At 38.6% G+C, this 16,042-nt stretch overlaps 1 protein-coding gene across 6 annotated transcripts in view; it reads right to left on the reverse strand.

The window, feature by feature from the left end:
- The window catches only part of RALGAPA2 (Ral GTPase activating protein catalytic subunit alpha 2), a 329,216-nt gene that overhangs the window by 230,209 nt on the left and 82,965 nt on the right, over window positions 1-16,042 (reverse strand). For all 6 annotated transcript variants that reach the window (XM_040447849.1, XM_040447847.1, XM_040447848.1 and 3 more), the window contains exon 10: window positions 13,109-13,336. In XM_040447849.1, the coding sequence (XP_040303783.1) occupies window positions 13,109-13,336 (228 nt within the window). The remainder of the gene's footprint in view (window positions 1-13,108; window positions 13,337-16,042) is intronic.

Consider the following 16,042-nt stretch of genomic DNA (forward strand, 5'->3'; position numbering starts at 1 on the left):
TAGGAACAGAGACACCAGCCAAGGACAGCAAACCCTGATGCCAGCTTTGAGCCACCACGTGATTGTGCAACTGCTTTTCTGGAATTAATCAGCACTAGTCACAGTGTGGTGAGATGCTCCCCCAAAGGATAAGCATAGGTCTGTGCCATGCCATGTACCTAAAATTTGGAGTTTTGAAACCTAGTCAGGTGCCTGAGATAAAACACAGGGGTACTGTGCTGCCTGGCCAGCACACAGCTCAGACACAGACAGGGTGAAGGCATGATCTAATGGAAGCCAAGGACACAGGACAGGTGTTGGTTTGTTCTTCAATGAGGGCTTCCTGAACAGCGGCAGGTGCAAACTACCTGCTCAGGAACAAGAGAGTGGGGTGATGCCATTTTCATCTCCTGCCCACCAGCACTGACCAACCTCAGTAAGCAACACAGCGCCTCCCATGGAGGCTGGAGCCACTTACACCAAGCTTCACCCCACTGTGCCCTGCAGGTGCATCTTTACTAGGGCAAGTTAGCCTGACAACCAGTGCAGCAGGCGCCTCCCCCAGAAGAACAGCAAAACCCCTTGCATGCATGAAGTCTACTGACCATAGAGTGCTCCAGGATCAGGCTTATTTTAACAAGCAGACCAAAGCACACCTACTTAAAACATCATAAACTAAATAGGGTCCAATAACTTCACACTTCAGGTAAGGAGAAAATTCTGCAAAGGACTGACCTGAGGGAAAGAGCAGACAAAACACAATAGAGTACACACTGTGAAACACTTCCTGAAATGCCAGGCCCTGGAAAGTATAGAACCCCTTCTTAATTATAGCCATTACTCTCAGTAGCAGGAATATAACAGGCTTTCCTAATACATAAAAGAACAGTGACTTAGACAAAATGACATGAACAGAGGCAATCACCCCAAAGGAAAGAACAAGAGGTCATGGCCAGGGATTTAATCAAAGCAGATATAAGTAATATGTCTGAATCAGATTTTAAAACAATTATAAGGATACTAGGTGGGCTTGAGAAAAGCACAGAAGACACTAGAGAATCCCTTATTGCAGAGATAAAACAACTAAAAGCTAGTCAGGCTGAAGTAAAAATGGTATAAGTGAGATGCAAAACCAACTGGATGAAATGACAAGATGGACAAAGCAGAGGAACAAATCAGTGATTGAGAAGATAAAATTATGAAAAATAATAAAGCCGAAAATAAGAGGAAAAGAAAAGTAGTGGATCCACAAATGTAGATTTAGGGAACTCAGCAACTCCATAAAGCATATCAACATTCATATCGTAGGAGTCCCAGAAGAAGAACAGAGGGAAAAGGGGGCAGAAGGTTTATTTGAGCAAATTATAGCCGAAAACTTCCCTAATCTGGGGAAGGAAACAGATACTGAAATCCACGAGACACAAAGAACTCCCACCAAAATCAACAAAAGCTGGCCAACACCAAGACGTATTGCGGTAAAATTTACAAAATACACAGACGAGGAAAGAATCCTGAAAATCAACAAGGGAAAAAAGTCCTTAACCTACAAGGGAAGAAAAACCAGGTTCAAAGCAGATCTCTCCACAGAAACTTGGCAGGCCAGAAGGGAGTGGCATGATATATTGAATATGTTGAATAGGAAAGATATACAGCCAAGAATACTTTAGCCAGCAAAGCTGTCATTCAGAATAGAAGGAGAGATAAAGAGTTTCCCAGCCAAACAAACAATAAAGGAGTTTGTGACCACTAAACCAGCCTTACAAGAAATATAAAGGGTACTCTTTGAGTGAGAAAGAAAGGCCAAAAGCAACAAAGTCTTGAAAGGAACAGAGAACATCACCACACACACCAACTTTACACATAAAACAATGGCACCAAATTCATATCTGTCAATAATCACTTTACAGGTAAATGGAATAAATGCTCCAATTAAAAGATATAGGATATCAGAATGGACAAAAAACAAGATCTATATGCTGCCTATAAGAGACTCATTTTAGACCTAAAGACACCTGCAGATTGAAACTGAGGGAATGGAAAACCATCTATTATGCTAAAGGGCATCAAAAGAAAGCCAGCATAGCCATACTCATATCAGAAAAACTAGATTTTATATTTATTTATTTTTGAACGACAAAGAGAGACAGAGCACAAGGCGGGGGCGGGGGGGTGGACAGAGACAGAATCAGACACAGAATCCGAGGCAGGCTCCAGACTCTGAGCTGTCAGCACAGAGCCGGACGTGGGGCTGTAACTCACAAACCATGAGATCATGACCTGAGCCAAAGTTGGACGCTTAACCAACTGAGCCACCCAGGTGCCTCCAGAAAAACTAGATTTTAAACCAAAGGCTGTAACAAGAGTTGAAGAAGGGCACTATATCATAATTATGGCTTCTACTCAACGAGAATATCTAACAATTGTAAATCTCATGTCCCCAACTTGGAAGTGCCCAAATACATATCAATTAATAACAAACATAAATAAACTCATTGATAATAATATAATAAAAGTAGGGGACTTTAACATCCTACTTAGAGCAATGGGCAGGTCATCCAAGCAGAAAACCAACAAGGAAATAATAGCTTTGAATGACACATTGGACCAGATGGACTTAACAGATATATACAGAACATTTCATGCTAAAGCAGCAGAATACAGATTTTTTTTTAAGTTCATATGGAACATTCTCCAGAATAGATCACATACTGGGTCACATACCAGCCCTCAACAAGCACAAAAAGACTGAGATCACACCATGCTTATTTTCAGATCACAACACTATGAAACTTGAAGTCAACCACAAGAAAAAATGTGAAAAGAATACAAATACATGGAGGTTAAAGAACATCCTACTAAAGAATGAACAGGTTAACCAGGACATTAAAGAAGAAATTTTAAAAAACACATGGTAGCTAATGAAAATGAAAACCCAACAGTCCAAAACCTTTGGGATGCAGCAAAGGCAGTCCTAAGAGGGAAGTCTATTGTAATACAGGCCTACCTCAAGAAGCAAGAAAAGTCTCAAACATACAACCTAACCTTACACCTAAATAAGCTAGAAAAAAGAACAGAAAATAAAACCTAAAGCCAGTGGAAGAAGGGAAATAATAAAGATTAAAGCAGAAATAAATAATGTCTACTATCACCATTATTATTTAATGGAAGTCCTAGGTTCAGCAATCAGACAACACAAAGAAATAAAAGGTATCCAAATTGGCAAGGAAGAAGTCAAACTTTCACTATTAACACATGACATGATACTCTATGTAGAAAATCCAAAAGACTCCACCAAAAAATTGCTAGAACTTATACATGAATTCTGCAAAGTCACAGGATATTAAATCAGTGTACAGAAATCTGTTGCATTTCTATATGCCAATAATGAAGCAGCAAAAAGAGAAATCAAGGAATCAATCCCATTTACAACTGCACCAAAAACAACAAGATATCTAGGAGTAAACCTAACCAAAGAGGTAAAAGATCTGTACTCTGAAAACTATAGAACACTTACGAAGGAAATTGAAGAGGACACGAAGAAATGGAAAAGTATTCCATGCTCATGACTTGAAGAACAAATACCGTTCAAATAGAACTATCCAACGCAATCTACACATTTAATGCAATCCCTATAAAACACCACTGGCATTTTTCACAGAGCTAAAAAAAACAATCCTAAAATTTGTATGGAGCCACAAAAGATCCCAAATAGTCAAAACAACCTTGAAAAAGAAAAGCGAAGCTGGAGGTACCACACTTCCAGACTTTAAGCTATATTAAAAAGCTGTAGTCATCAAGACAGTTTGGTACTGGCACAAAAACAGACACAAAGATCGATGGAACAGAATAGAAAACTCAGAAATGGACCCACAACCATAAGGCCAACTAATCTTCAACAAAGCAGGAAATGAATATCCAATGGAAAAAAGACAGTCTCTTCAACAAATGGTGTTGGGAAAACTGGACATTTTTTCAAAGAAGACATAAAGATGGCTATCAGACACATGAAAAGATGTTCAACATCACTCATCATCAGGGAAATACAAATCAAAACCATGATGAGATACCAACTCACACCTGTCAGAATGGCTATAATTAACAACACAGGGAAACGACAGATGTTACACTGTTGGTGGGAATGCAAACTGGTGCAGCCATTCTGGAAAACAGAATGGGGGTTCCTCAAAAAGTTAAAAATAGAACTACCCTATGACCCAGAAACTGAACTACTAGGTGTTTACCTAAAAGATAGAAAAATACAGATTTGAAGGGGCACATGCACCCTGATGTTTATAGCAGCATTATCAACAATAGCCAAACTATGGAAAGAGCCCAAAAGTACATCAACTAATGAATGTGGTATATATACATAAAGAAGATATGGTACATATGTGTGTGTGTATATATACATACACACATACGTATGTACCTACACACACATACTGGAATATTATTCAGCCATCAAAAAGAATGAAATCTTGCCATTAGTATCGATGTGGATGGAGCTAGAGTGTATTACACTAAGCAAAATGAATCAGCCCAAGAAAGACAAATACTATATGATTTCACTTATATGTGGAATTTAAGAAACAAAACAGATGAATATAGAGGAAGGAAAAAAGAGAAAGAGAGGGAAGCACACCATAAGAGACTCTTAACTAGAGAGAACAAACTGAAGGTTGAGGTGGGCTAAATGGGTTATGGGTATTAAGGAGGGAACTTGTGATTAGCACTGGGTGTTACACGTAAGTGATGAATCACTAAATTCTATGCCTGAAACCAATTTTACCATATATGTTAACTAACTGAATTTAAGTAAAAACTTGAAAAGAAAAAATTTTGTTTATGGTACTTTAAGTAAAATTTGTAAATAACAAAAAGCACGAATCTTAAGTGGACCACGTGATGAGTTTTGACAAATGTAGACAACTACATAACCCAAATCCAAAATCAAGGTATACTATGTTACTCTCTTCCCAAGAAGCAAACAGAAATTTTCTTTGGTGAAAAATAAAATCAGGGGTGCCTGAGTGGCTCAGTCAGTTGACTGTGACTCTTGATTTCAGTTCAGGTTATGATCCCAGGGCCATGGGATCAAGCCCCACATTGGGCTCTGTGTTAAGCACAGAGCCTGCTTAAGATTCTCTCTCTCCCTCTTTCTGCCCCTGTCCCCCACTCATGCTCTCTCTCTCTCTCTTTCTCAAATAAAACATTTTAAAAAAGAAAGTAAAATCATAGTAAAACCCAAATTATTTGTGCAGTATGGTTAATATGATATGTAGCTTATTAATTAAAAAATCCAAAATATGAGAAAAGAAGCCTATATTAACAAAACCACAATAAAAAAAAACAAACAATACTTCACCTGTTGGGATGAGCACTGGGTGTTGTATGGAAACCAATTTGACAATAAATTATATTTAATATAAAGAAAGTAATAAACACATAGGAGATCAGGATAAAGAAAGTTTCAAAAAGAAGTGTGAATGTAATTGAAAAACAAAATAACCAAAATTTAAAACTCAGTCTATATGGGTTGACAACAGAATGGACATGGCTGAAAACTGGATAAAAAATCAGAAGGAAACCAAAATGAAACACAGCGAGACAAAAGATGGCTAACTCAGAAGGCAAGGGAAGAGAGAGAACACAATGAAAAAGTTATCCTATGCATGGCTGCTGATGCAGAAGGAAAAGACTGGCAAAAGGGGGCAGAAATAATATTGAGGAAAGAATGGCTGAGAATTTTACTGAAATTTGTAAGAGATATCCACAGATTCAAGAGTCAAAAAAACAAAAAAACAAAAAAAAACCAAAAAAACAAACCCCAAAACAAAAGCAGGGTAATACAGAGCATATTACAGTAAAACAGCTGAAAATCAAGAACAATCAGAAAATCTTAAAAGCCGCCAGAGGAAAAAATGAACATCTCCTTTAAAGGAGCAACCATATGACCTAGCATGGCTTTTCAAAGAAACAATGGAACAAATATCCAACGTGCAGAGAGGAAATAGCTGCCAACGTAGAATTCAGTATCCAGAAAACATGTACTTCTAAAATGAAAGCAAAACAAACTTTCAGATAAGAAAATGAGAAAAACTTTTACCAGGAGACCTAACTTAAAAGTTATTATTCTTAAAAATTTTTTTTAATGTTTATTTATTTTTGAGAAAGAGAGAGAGCAGGGGAGGGGCAGACAGAGAGGGAGACACAGAATCTGAGGCAGGCTTCAGGCTCTGACCTGTCAGCATAGAGCCTGATGTGGGGCTTGAACTCATGAGACATGAGATCATGACCTAAGCTGAAGTTGGACGCTTAACCAACTGAGCTACCCAGGCACTCCTTAAAAGTTATTCTTTAGGCAGAAAGAAAATAATCTTGGGCCAGAAATTAGTAAAGAGATAAAATGTAAAAGGGTAATTATTTGGATGAATCTAAATGAATGCAATGTACATATTAGTATATGTGAACAAAAAGAATAAAACTGGGCAAAATAATAATAGGGTAAACAACTGATACACTTAAACTCTCTATATAACCTTTGTTTTCCACTCCCAGTATGGTATCCAATAAAGTACAAAATATTTAACATTTTGTTATAAGCTAGGCTTTGTGTTAGATGGCTTTGCCCAACTGTAGGCTAAGGTAAGTATTCTGAGCATGTTTAAGGTAGGCAAGACTAAGCTATGATGTTTGGTAGGTTAGGAGTATTAAATGCATTTGTGACTTAAGATATTTTCAGCTTATGATGGACTTATCAGGACATAATCGCATCATGAGTTGAAGCAGATCTGTACATAGCATGGGCATATGAACTGGAAAGGAGTAAATGGAGCTAGAGTACATACTTATGGGGTAAAAGTTGAAACTACCTTAAATTAGGGATGTGAACAATTAAAATATTACAGATGAGTATAAAAATACCAACAAGAGTAGAAAAATGGGATGCTAAAACAACCAGCCTCAGAGACTTCAAAACAACTAGAAAGCAGAAAGTAAAACAGTAAACTTAAACACAATTACAACAGTTGTTATGTCAAATATAAAGGGAATAATGCTCCAATTAAAAGACAGAAATGTGGGCCACCTGGGTGGCTCAGTTGGTTAAGCATCTGACTTCGATACAGATCATGATCTCACAGTCCATGAATTCGAGACCCATGTTGGGCTCTATGCTGACAGCTCAGAGCGTGAAGCCTGCCTCAGATTCTGTGTTTCCCTCTCTGTCTGCCCTTCCCCTCTCACTCACTCTCTCTCTCAAAAATAAACATTAAGAAAAAATCTTAAAGACAGAAATGATACAGTTTGATTTTAAAAGCTATTAAAATGACTATACACCATTTATAAGAGGACATCCAAAACATATGGATTTGGGGTAGTTGAAAGTACAAAGTCAGAAAGATATACCATGCTACACTAACCAAAAGCAAACTGGTAGAGCTTTATTCAGAACAGGTAGGGTGCCTGGGTGGCTCAGTTGGTTGAGCGTCCAACTTCAGCTCAGGTCATGATCTTACCACTCGTGAGTTTGAATCCCGCGTCAGGCTCTGTGCTGAGAGCTCAGAGCCTGGAGCCTGCTTCAGATTCTGTGTATGTCTCTCTCTCTACCCCTACCCTGCTCACACTCTGTATCTCTATCTCTCAAAAATAAATAAACATTAAAAAATTAAAAAAAAAAAGAATAGGCAAGATTGGGGCACTGGGGTGGCTCAGTTTGTTAAGTGTCTGACTTCAGCTCAGGTCATGATCTCTCAGCTCGTGGGTTTGAGCCCCACATCAGGCTCTATGCTGATGGCTCAGAGCCTGGAGCCTGCTTCAGATTCTATGTCTCCCTTTCTCTCTGCCCCTCCCCTGCTTGTGCTCTCTTTCTCTCAAAAATAAACATTAAAAAATTAAAAAAAAAAAAGAATAGGCGAGATTGACTCTGAGGAAAAAGAAAGCATTATTAGAAATCAAGAGAAAAAATTCTTTTAGATGAAAGATTCAATTCAAAGGAATATACAACATTTGTACTGAGACTAATAATTTTGCCTCAAATATATATACATAGCTAATACTGACCGACTTTGAAGAAGAAAATAGACCAATCCACAGTCAGAATAGGATATTCTCAGTAACTTGCAGAACAGTAGACAAAAAAAATAATGACAGAGGAGAGTGGAATACATGCTTCCTAAGTTCTTGCTGTATTCTCCATGTTTCAACCTCTCATATTTTTCATCTTTATCTCTCTGAGGAACATTCAGGATTATTTCTTCAGATCTGTCATCCCATTTATCCTGTCCTAAACTGTACCTAGTCAACTATTAAGCTTACCCCAATTTGAGGTTCTCCTTTGCTATTTCAATTATTACATTTTTTTCATTTTTAGAATTCTATCTTCTTATTCATATCTGCTTAGTCATCTGTTACAATTTCTTATTCCCCAGAAATATTTTCAAGCTTGTCTTTTATTACTTTAAGCATGTTGAAGATATTCATACTGCAAGTTCTAGAAAAGTTTTTACTTGCACGTTCCTAACTGGAAGAAAGAGCTACCTGAAATTATTATACCTAGCTGAACTGCTATTCATGAGGAAAGACAAAAAGAAAACATTCCTCATCATAAAGAGACTCAGAATACCTTGAAAACACCCACTCAGTGACAAAAGAAGACCATCTAAGAAGTCAATCAAAGCAAGTATTTTAAGACGGAGGACACAAGGAGGAAAGAGTCTATCTAAATTCAGAATTAAGACTAAACAACTCTGCCCATTAGGATTCCCACACCGACTAAAAATAATGGTACATTTATGCTATAAATTTATAATATAATAAAATAAGTAGATGGGGAGAGGAGGCTGAAGAAACTACAAGGCTGATAAGTTCTTCATATTTCTTAAGAAATCTACCATGGTGTAAATCTAAAATTACACCATGGGGCTAAAAAAGTGATTCCAACACCTTAAAGTGATTATAATGTTTTCATTATAGACAAACCTTTTAGTAATTAATATTTTTCATAAAAGAATGTTTATTTGAATTTCAGCAATTCTTTGTTTCACTTTCTTCTGTTAAATTCAAATAAAATTCAGAGCTCTTCATTAAAAATACATTAAGAATCATTAAGAAATAAAGATGCCATGGTCATGAAGTTCTCTGTCAGTCCCTCACCCCCACCCCAGCATTTCTACATACACTCTCTTGCATCTGCTTTCACCTCAGTCAGCCTCTGTCTGGTTTTACCTTTATCTGTCTCTGTCCATGGTTGGCTGCCTTCCTGTCCACCTACACCTGCCTGCCAAATTCTCTGTCTGCTTATCTGTCTGTACCTATGAACCTGTCCCTCTACACCTCCCTGCTCACCTCCATCTCTAGCTGGCCTGTCTACACCCATCTGTCTGCTCTTCTATGCCTGCCTGTCAGTTTGATTATATCTATCAGCTCATCTGTAAGCTCTTCTGTGTGCCAGGCTGATCTCTGTCTGTTTGTATCCTGCCTTACCCACCTCCTCTCTGCCAATCTCTTATCTGTTTATCTACCTAGCCAGGCCAGTAGCCAAATATAAACATATAGAAATACCTGGAATGATGCTCTTCTTAAATTAATAGTGAGTTGTGCTTTGAACTTTTTAGACCCATGACCTAAGTAAGCCATTTTATAGAAGGATATACTATTTGTGTATAGTATATACATAAATAAATTTTTTTTGTAGAAGTTTCACAGAGAAATACTAATCCTAACAACATGCAGTACACTCTGAAATGTTCTGGTCTATTCTATTACATTATTTAAAAAAAAATACCAGTTTTTGATGAGCTGATTTCATGACCTACAAATGGTCACAAAAGGTAGTCTGAAAAACACCAGTAATAAGACAAATTTCCAGTGGAGTGAGCCTGAGAACACAATTGCCCTACCTGAAGCTTCTACCATTCACTGCTAGCTGCCTGCTGGGAGTAGCAGTACACTGAGGCTGAATCTCGTCTCTACTGTTACCATCTATTTCCACTGCCTGCAACTCACTGAACCATCCAGTCCAAGGAGACTTGCACAGTTAGCCCCTGCCACGAGCCACTCTGCCCCCATGGCTCCTCATCTGCATTTATTTCCAGGCCACATACATGGACATCTGATCTTCTGCCACCACCACGTACTGTTCTACAGTATACACACACACCTTACCTCCCCACTGAGAACATGCACTTCCTGAATGTACATTTTAAACTTTAATGGCCTTTAGGCTTAAATATTAATCTCTGAATACTTTAAAACTGAAAAAGAAATCACAAGTATGAAAGAAGTCACATTTTGCCATCCATAAAAGAAAAATTCATCATTGACCACAAGAGGGCAATAGAATGCAATGTTAAAACTCACGTCCCTTCAAGTGTCTCTACTTCATATTTTAAAATGTGCAACATTCATATTTTAAATTTCACATATATGCTTTCAAATTAGATTTGATGAAGAATAATTATAAAATGTAAAAAATATTTTTTTTGGCTTCACAGCACAAAGATGTCTCAGAAGTTCAATCATAAGTAGTCTGCAGTTGCCTATCAGACCCAAGCTACTTCAGAATGGAAGTAGGACTTAGGACTTAAATGGAATTCAGAATTTAGAGCATGCTCTTGCCAGGGGTGAAATACCAATAATGGAGGCAGACAGACTCTGGGTATAAAAAACAATTTACATAATAAAGGTAAAATCACATCAATTTACCATGTATCTCTTGTGTAAAATTTAAAAGCTTTGTCAATAATATCTAGCTTTTGTAGTAAGCACTAGCTTCCAAGGGTTCAAAACACTGTTACAAATTGGGGTCTGCAAAATATGGCCTGTCATCCAAATTCAGACCACCACATGATTTTCATAAATAAAGTTCTTTGGGAACACAATCATGTTTATTTGTTACTTGTTGTCCATGGCTGCTTTCTCACTATGAAGGCAGAGCTGAGCAGCTACAACAGAGCCCACGTAATCAATAACGCCTGAAATATTATCATCTGGTCCTGTACTATATAAAGTATTTGATCTCTATTCTCAATTATATGCTCTCTATGCCCTTGATGTTTCAACTCAAATTGAAGTGTTACCAAGCACCTTCTGCAAGTACAACAGGAACACAACAAGGCAACATTAATGGAGGGAATAGGGTAGATTTTCAAATTATGGACATAGAAGAATGTTTCGGCAGCAGGACATGTATAGTCAGATGACACAGCAGGTGTGGGCTCCAAGGAGCACACTGGTCAAAGGAAAAGGAGGGAACAGGAGTGAGAAAGCCCCCTGCATGACTTACCCAGTGACGGTTCACAGAAGGAGCAGGAGACGAGGAGCCCAGGAGGGCTAAAACTGCACACATGAACATGAGTCTGCTAAAGAAGCATTCAAGTCGGGAGAAGCTGAGGTTAGGGAAGAAAATAAGCTAAGCTTTGTCCTCATTATCATTAAAACACCTCTTAGAATGTCAGATGAGATCACAAATGGGCATTTTAAAAGGCAAATGTGGAAATAAGAAGCAAGGTCTGGACAAAAGGCTTGAGTGGGAGTTGCATGTCACCGATGAAGGCCCTAAGGAGGCAAAGTGTGCAGTGACAAAAGAAGAGGCTTAAGCCCAGAACCTTGGTCGACTCCTGGAATTTGGGGTCAAACAAAAAAAAGGGGCCAAGAAATGAAGACACTGGAAGTGAGAGGAACCAAAACAGTGCTGAGCCACAGAATCAGAAAAGTATTTTACAAGGGGAATTTTCACTACAGTTTAAACTAATATTTTCTTAAGTCAAAAACTTTTATTCATTAAAATTCAAAATATTTTAAAACCTCTAGATTGCTGTGGACTATGCTGGGACTTTCATTCTTGGTTGATTTTTCTTTAATGAAAGTCTCAGAAGTGAAAGGGGTCAATCACTACCTAGAAGTCTCGCCCCTCCACAAAAAGCTCTTCATGACACACATGCATCATTTGTGTGCGTGTACACAATCCCTCCTCCCCACCAATAATGGGTCTCTGCCGTTCGAGGGCCTCACCCTCTGTGTGGGTGCATGGACTAAACCATTACCCCTCCATCACGTGCATATGCCCACAGAAGAGCCAGGTTCTGTTTCCCAGGGCACTAGTACCAAGGAGCAGGTGGCCAGTGGCTCCACCCCACACTACAGAGCTGCTGTTTGCTCCACTGCACTGCAGGTTCTGCTTCCTCTGTCAGAGTTTCTCTAAAGCAGCACTACTGACATTTGGGGCCAGATGTTCTCTGTCATGGGGTAGCAGGGGCCCTGTCCTGTGCTGGTACGGTGTTTAACAACATCGCTTGCTACTACCCAGTAGATGCCTGTAGCACTGCCCCCTCCCCAGTTGTGACAACCCAAAATGTCTCCAGACAGCACCCAATGTCCCCTGGGGGGGCAGAGCTAGCCCCAGTTGTTGCTCAGGGCTGCTAATCGTTGCCTGGCCTCTGATCTATGCTGTCTTCTTCCTCACCTGCACCTACTTTCTTGTTTACATTTCTCCTATTCCACCCACCACAGTGTCCAACATAGGTATGCTATGTCAGCGTCTTGGCCTCAGCCCTTGCTTTCCTTTTATTCCTCTCCCCACTCAGCTTATTTCTCTGAAGTCATAAATATTTCTATCATATGCATTATTTGGTGTCATAAATATTTCTATCATATTTCTATCATATGCATGCCATGCATATGTGTAGGGAAAGTACACGTGTTTGCAGAAACGTCCAGAGAGCTCCCTCGGACCCTGGGAACACCACCAGCCTGAGGCTCTTCTTTGTGATGTTCATTTGTTGCTGAGTATTCAGCAAGGGCTTTCTTCCCACCTACCACTGGGTTTATGGGAGCACAAGGGTATTTGTGGGATGATTTGTTCATATACAGAATTTCCTCTCCATGTGTAGGAATTTTACAAGAACAAAATTTTAAAAAATCCTAAAAGAAAAATATCACAACACTCCACATGACAAATTCATAGTGGGATTAGAGGGATAATTATTCAGTCTTGTAATGTAGCCCAACACATCCATAGTATTTCTTGCAGTACTATGAGCAAAAGAACAAGAACAAAACTCTTCAATTTCATGAACTTACACCACACACACACACACACACACACACACACACACACACACACACTAACCTGGCGAAAGACTTCGTTCACAAAGTTGACATAACCTCGTGTTGACAAGAGAATCCGCTGCACCATTTCATACACTGTGCGGTGCTCTTCTTCAATGCTACAAAGGCTGGAGTTGCTGAGTCTTCGGTCAGACAAGGTGCTGCTGTTGGAATGGTTTCTGTCCTGCTCTGTGGGCCCACTGCCATCCAGCTCTGGTGCTCTCTCTTGCCCTGCACCACCACCAACAGTCTGGAAAAAAGTCATTACCACTTCTGAGAGAGCCTTGTCTTCAACCCTCAAGAACACCCAGTGAACCTGAAGGCTTGTTTCATCTTAAAGAACTCTGGTAACCGTCAGCTTAACAGCAAGCTGGACAACAGCATTGCTCGGAGCACAAGGGGTTCCAGGACCTGTACTCACCAATTTTCCAATTCACCAACTAACCCCTCTCCAACTCAGTTATGTTAACAGGAAAACTACTAAATTATTGCAAGGAGGTGAGGCTGTGAAAGTCCAGCAACCTACAAACTTTAATTTACATTTGTAAAATCACATAACAAATTGTGTCAGTGAATTTACACTATGATCACCTCTGGCCTCTAAATTCAGCACTTACTCTACGGTCACAGAGATCTTGAAGTTCAGTGGAATTTTTGCAGCCACAATGTTGGAAAGCATCATTTGATTCAAAAGATTAAATGATATCTGATGGAAGAGTGTCAAGATCTTTAGAGGGTATTTTATAAGAAGAATTTTGATCTGATTTTTATATTCAGAATCTCAGACTGAACTTAACTGAAATATTTACAAAACTTTATTTAGAAAACTTTATGAGCACAAGGAAATAAAATAATTCATGCAATGACTCACAAAGTTTAATGTTGAATTCTGCTCTCATCTCCCCATAGAACTAAAGGTTTCCTCCAAATAAAATACACATATAATTTTGCTTTGTTTTTATAAATTCCACTATTACTTTTTAAGTGTCAAAAATGTATAAGCCAAATACCACTAAACTTCTACCCACTGTGAATATGTTTTACAAAAAGTGATAACATATGAGTAGTACAAAATAATAATTTCAGTAACTACCAGGACAGTTTGAAAGCAGATATCCAAATAGCAATCTCTAGGGAAAATTAATGGAAGATTATATTTATAACAATTTTTCTCTTCATGCCTTAGCTATTTAAGTCTGTGTTGCTTATCAAAGGCACTGTCATACTGTGAGATGAGCTGTCCTATAGAAATTATTTCATCCTACTGACGCATCAACTATCTTCTGTAGAAAAATAAAATTGTACTTATTTTTCTGATACACACACACACACACACACATACATATATACACACATATACATATATATACATATATATGTATATATATGTGTGTATAGATAGATATAGATATAGATATAGATATAGATATAGATATAGATATAGATATAGATATAGATATATAGATATATAAAGGTTGGATTAAGTTTAATGTCTCTTGTGGCTCAATAACCTGTGACTTTTTGATCAATAATTCCCATTTTCCTCATAGGCAAAAAAAGAAGAAAAAACCCTCATGTATATATACACATATGGCAGCAAATTAAAAACTGCCACAAATTTGGGGCGCCTGGGTGGCTCAGTCAGTTGAGCGTCCGACTTCGGCTCAGGTCATGATATCACGGCTCGTGAGTTTGAGCCCCATGTCGGGCTCTGTGATGACAGCTCAGAGCCTGGAGTCTGCTTCAGATTTTGTCTCCGTCTCTCACTGTGCCCCTTCCTCATTCATGCTCTGTCTCTCTTTCTCTCAAGAATAAAACATTTAAAAAATTTTTTTAAAAACGGCCACAAATTTGATCTACACAGGCTGTGTGACTGTGTTAACAAGTGTAATAGAGTGGAAGAGACCTGTTCCAGTTTCAGGCCGAGGCCAAAAGGCTGACAGTTACCACTTCCCACCTTTTGGAACATTTGCTAATAGAGCCCTGAATAGCCAGGGAAGAAGTCTCGCGACCCTACCAGAGAGACTGCATGGAAAGAGAGGCCCTGCTGAACCCTACTTTCCAACTGCATCCAGGCATTTGAATAGTCATCTTGAACCAAGATGCCACCAGCTGAAGACCACCACCCACTGACCTCACTTAATACCACATGAAGCACAAGAATTGCCCAACTAAATCCTGCCCAAATTCCCTACCCCAAAAGTATAATGTTTAGTGTGACAAAAGGGCTATTGTTTTAAGCCACCAAGTTTTGAAATCATTAGATAACTAATTGGATAACACAACTATTAGGTAATTTAAACAGCATAAATAAAGAAATAGGTTTAAAGGTACCAAGTAATTTAAAAAATGTACTCTGAACAAACATACAGAAAACCAGAAATAGACCCATAAATACAAAGAACTGGTGGCTGCCAGCAAAGGGGATGACAGGACAGGCAACATGGGTGAAGGGGAGTGAGAGGTACAGGCTTCCAGTTATGGAATGGATAAGTCAAGGAGATGAAAGGCACAGCATAGGGAATATGGTCGATGGTATTTAATAGCACTGCATGGTGACAGGTGGTAGGTGAGCACAGCATAACATACACACTTGTCAAATTCTATGTTGTACACCCGAAACTAATGTAACATTGTGTCAGCTGTATTTCAATTTAAGAAAATTAAAATAAACTTTAAAAAATGAAAAGTGAGTTCTGTTATCCAAATAGAACACCAGAGATGGATTTCCCATCATACTGTAAACTGAAAACTTCTCTTGATAGAACAATGCTTTCCTTAGCCTTAGTCCCTACTCTCCCCACAAAAGGCCACTTTCTAAAAACATCTCTATGTTCTGACAGACATTTATAATGGCAGTGAGTGATGAGAGTGAAAGCCAATTGATAATCCAAGTCTCCTCATTCCTTATCTCTTTCATGAAGATTAACAGTAAAAGCATAAGTAAGAATTAATA

The sequence above is a fragment of the Herpailurus yagouaroundi genome, unplaced genomic scaffold (assembly GCF_014898765.1).
Source record: "Herpailurus yagouaroundi ecotype Mexico unplaced genomic scaffold, PumYag 196, whole genome shotgun sequence".
In the NCBI taxonomy this organism is placed as follows: domain Eukaryota; kingdom Metazoa; phylum Chordata; class Mammalia; order Carnivora; family Felidae; genus Herpailurus; species Herpailurus yagouaroundi.